This window comes from Olea europaea, chromosome 12 (assembly GCF_002742605.1).
Source record: "Olea europaea var. sylvestris chromosome 12, O_europaea_v1, whole genome shotgun sequence".
NCBI classification, from domain to species: Eukaryota; Viridiplantae; Streptophyta; class Magnoliopsida; order Lamiales; family Oleaceae; genus Olea; species Olea europaea.
The window spans coordinates 2,486,867-2,489,529 of NC_036248.1; the positions used below are offsets into that span (position 1 = coordinate 2,486,867).

The window sequence follows — 2,663 nt, forward strand, 5'->3', positions numbered from 1 at the left end:
TTTTTTTTTTTAACTTCATCTTGAAAATAGACTATCTCCTTAATTTTTGAATGAAGATCGGAAAAAATGTAGGATTAATTTAGCAAATGATAATTATTAACACTATTTTATTGTATGAAATAATTTTTTGATCGTGCTATATGTATATAATAATTTACATAATGACTTATCAACAAATGATATAGAGAAATTTAATTGAATCAAAATGTCATCAATAAAATAACTTTCCCACTTACATTTTGATATCTCATCATTACGTAAAATATTATGTCGAATCAATACTCATGTCGAGACTGAGAACAATGCTCCAAAAAATTCCTACTCATTCACTTCCTACAAATATGAATCCATGCCCATAAATGGAGAGTCGCCAACCATATTTTTCATATCATCGGAGCTGTGAGGAAATTCACTTTTGACTATACCTAATTTTTCATACATTTTTTGTTTTTTTTTTCTTTATATTTTTTTCATTTTTTATTTTATAATAGAGGGCAATTATATTGAATAGAAACCATCATCCAGGACAATTACCGATAATATATGAATGGTTGAAAATAACAATATCAAGAAGCAAAGAATGAAGGTAAAGGTGCCAAAAGATACTATATATGAACAATTTAATCTTCTTTTAAGCATAGCCAAACATCTTCAAAAGTCGGATTTTTTTGAGTTAGTCAATCAGTGGGTTAGGTAAGACTTTCATGACCCAACAACTTTCATAAATGAAAATCAAATAGCACTAAATGTCGCAAAAATCATCATGCATATTGCCGTAGTGGAGTTAAAAGAACAAAGTCCTAGATCAAGTAATCTTTTATTTAGATAAAAATTAAGTTTCGTTTGATAAAAATTGATAGAACGTGCAGTTGAGAAATTATGAATTCTATAAAATGTGTTAGTAAATTAATTGTAGATTTTGACTTAAATTTTTTCAACTTTTTTAGTTAAATTAAAGATTAAAATTGGATCTTGCTATGGGTACATGGAGGTTTACATGTTGGTTGACACGAGTCCACCTCCCCTCTTATATGGGGAGGTCGGTCCCACGCATTTGGGCGTGGACTCCGACCTCTCCATGTGAGAGATCGGGTGGTACCGTATCAACCAACATGTAAACCAATAAGTACAAATGACATAATCCAAATTATAATATCAATAAAAATCAAGAAACTAACCCTAAATCATAAAAAAAGTTAGAAAAAAAAAAAAAAAAAACATTGAAATAAATAAGAGTTAAAAAAAAAAAAAAGACATAAAATTTCATCTGCAAGATTTAAAATTTCATGCACTTCACTTTTTATTGAGACTAAACTGGAGTCATAACGGAAACTTCCACCTTAGCCGCTGGTAAACACCAAATTTGACATGTATTATATCTTATGCTTGACGGACTTGGGTTGTCGCCGGCGAGTTTTGTCTTGTTTGCTAAAAGCACTGCAAAATCCACATGCAGAAACCTTAGGAGACGGTGGCTCTATAGCTGGAGACACCCTTCCGGTTCGGTATCCCCGTCCTCCGCCGTTAGATTGGCTTCTCTCTATCTTTACTCCGGCGAACTTCTTTTGTTCAACTTGATTGCTTTCTTCCTTTTGATTTGCCACTTTGTTCAATTCGCCAGATAAGATCTTATCGTCCCAAACTAATCCTGAAGATCCTTGTCTCCTGAATGATACTTCAGATCTCATCAAACCAGCCATCATCGATCACCTCTCTCCTTCTCTTTACAATTATTTTTTTTCCTCTACAGATTTCTACTTGAATGAGGATTGTGAATATAAAATATGTAGAGAGATAGAGGGGCAGAGAGAGCCCACAATTACTATGGTTTTGATTTCAACTTTGAATTTAGTCAATTGCTTTAATTAATTAACTATGGGGTGGATTTTAAAACTAAAATGGTAAAATTTTAGTCCTTGTTTGGTCCCCATTATTTTCAAAATACATTTTCTTCTTTCATATTTTCAACTGCACATTTCTCAATAAGATAATATTATATACAAATTCAAAACATTTTTTTAACCACACATTTTTCATCAAAATAATATTCCAAAATGCATTTTGAGTGAGCTCAAATTGGCTCTTAAAAAAGTTTATTATCCGTATTTTAAAAATATTTTAAGATTCTTTTGTCAATGAATTATTAATAAAATGTATGAATTACTAAGACCATCTATATTATAATGAATTATAATGAAATCCAATAGTACAAGGACTCTTAAAATTTATTAAAATTATAGTGACACCCTTTTCCATACCTATTTTAATTATATTGGAATTGAAAAGTCCTATCTTAATATATAGTACATGCTTATATATTTATTACGTGAATTTTGATCGATTGATTTTGTAAATTGAGTTGGAGAAAGAACAGCACGGTACAGATCGACACAAGAATTTTCAATAGTTTGATTCTATTGTACAAAACTATGATCAAGTATTAAACTTTGAATCTACCTAGAAGACTAATTTCGTAGATAACCTTTTTTCGTATGAAAACATTCGATCTTTCTTCAATGATACGATAAGTAGATGACTTTATTGTGTAAATATATTTATTGACATGGATTGTTTAATTCATTAATGAAGATTAATTAATTAATCTAATCATTCGCATAATTTCCAGTTTAGGGGTACCTAAATGATATTAAAAAAGTTGATAA

At 29.9% G+C, this 2,663-nt stretch overlaps 1 protein-coding gene across 1 annotated transcript; it reads right to left on the reverse strand.

The window, feature by feature from the left end:
* Positions 1-1,236: 1,236 nt before the first annotated feature.
* LOC111405168 (uncharacterized protein At1g15400-like) lies at positions 1,237-1,846 on the reverse strand. Its single transcript, XM_023033938.1, has one exon. The coding sequence runs from the start codon at positions 1,701-1,703 to the stop codon at positions 1,374-1,376; it is 330 nt and encodes a 109-aa protein (XP_022889706.1). The 5' UTR covers positions 1,704-1,846; the 3' UTR covers positions 1,237-1,373.
* Between the last annotated feature and the right edge of the window lie 817 nt (positions 1,847-2,663).

What these genes read in the sequence shown, in the direction of transcription:
- LOC111405168 (XM_023033938.1), bottom strand. Translation starts at nt 1,703, where the DNA reads ATGATGGCTGGTTTGATGAGATCTGAAGTATCATTCAGGAGACAAGGA.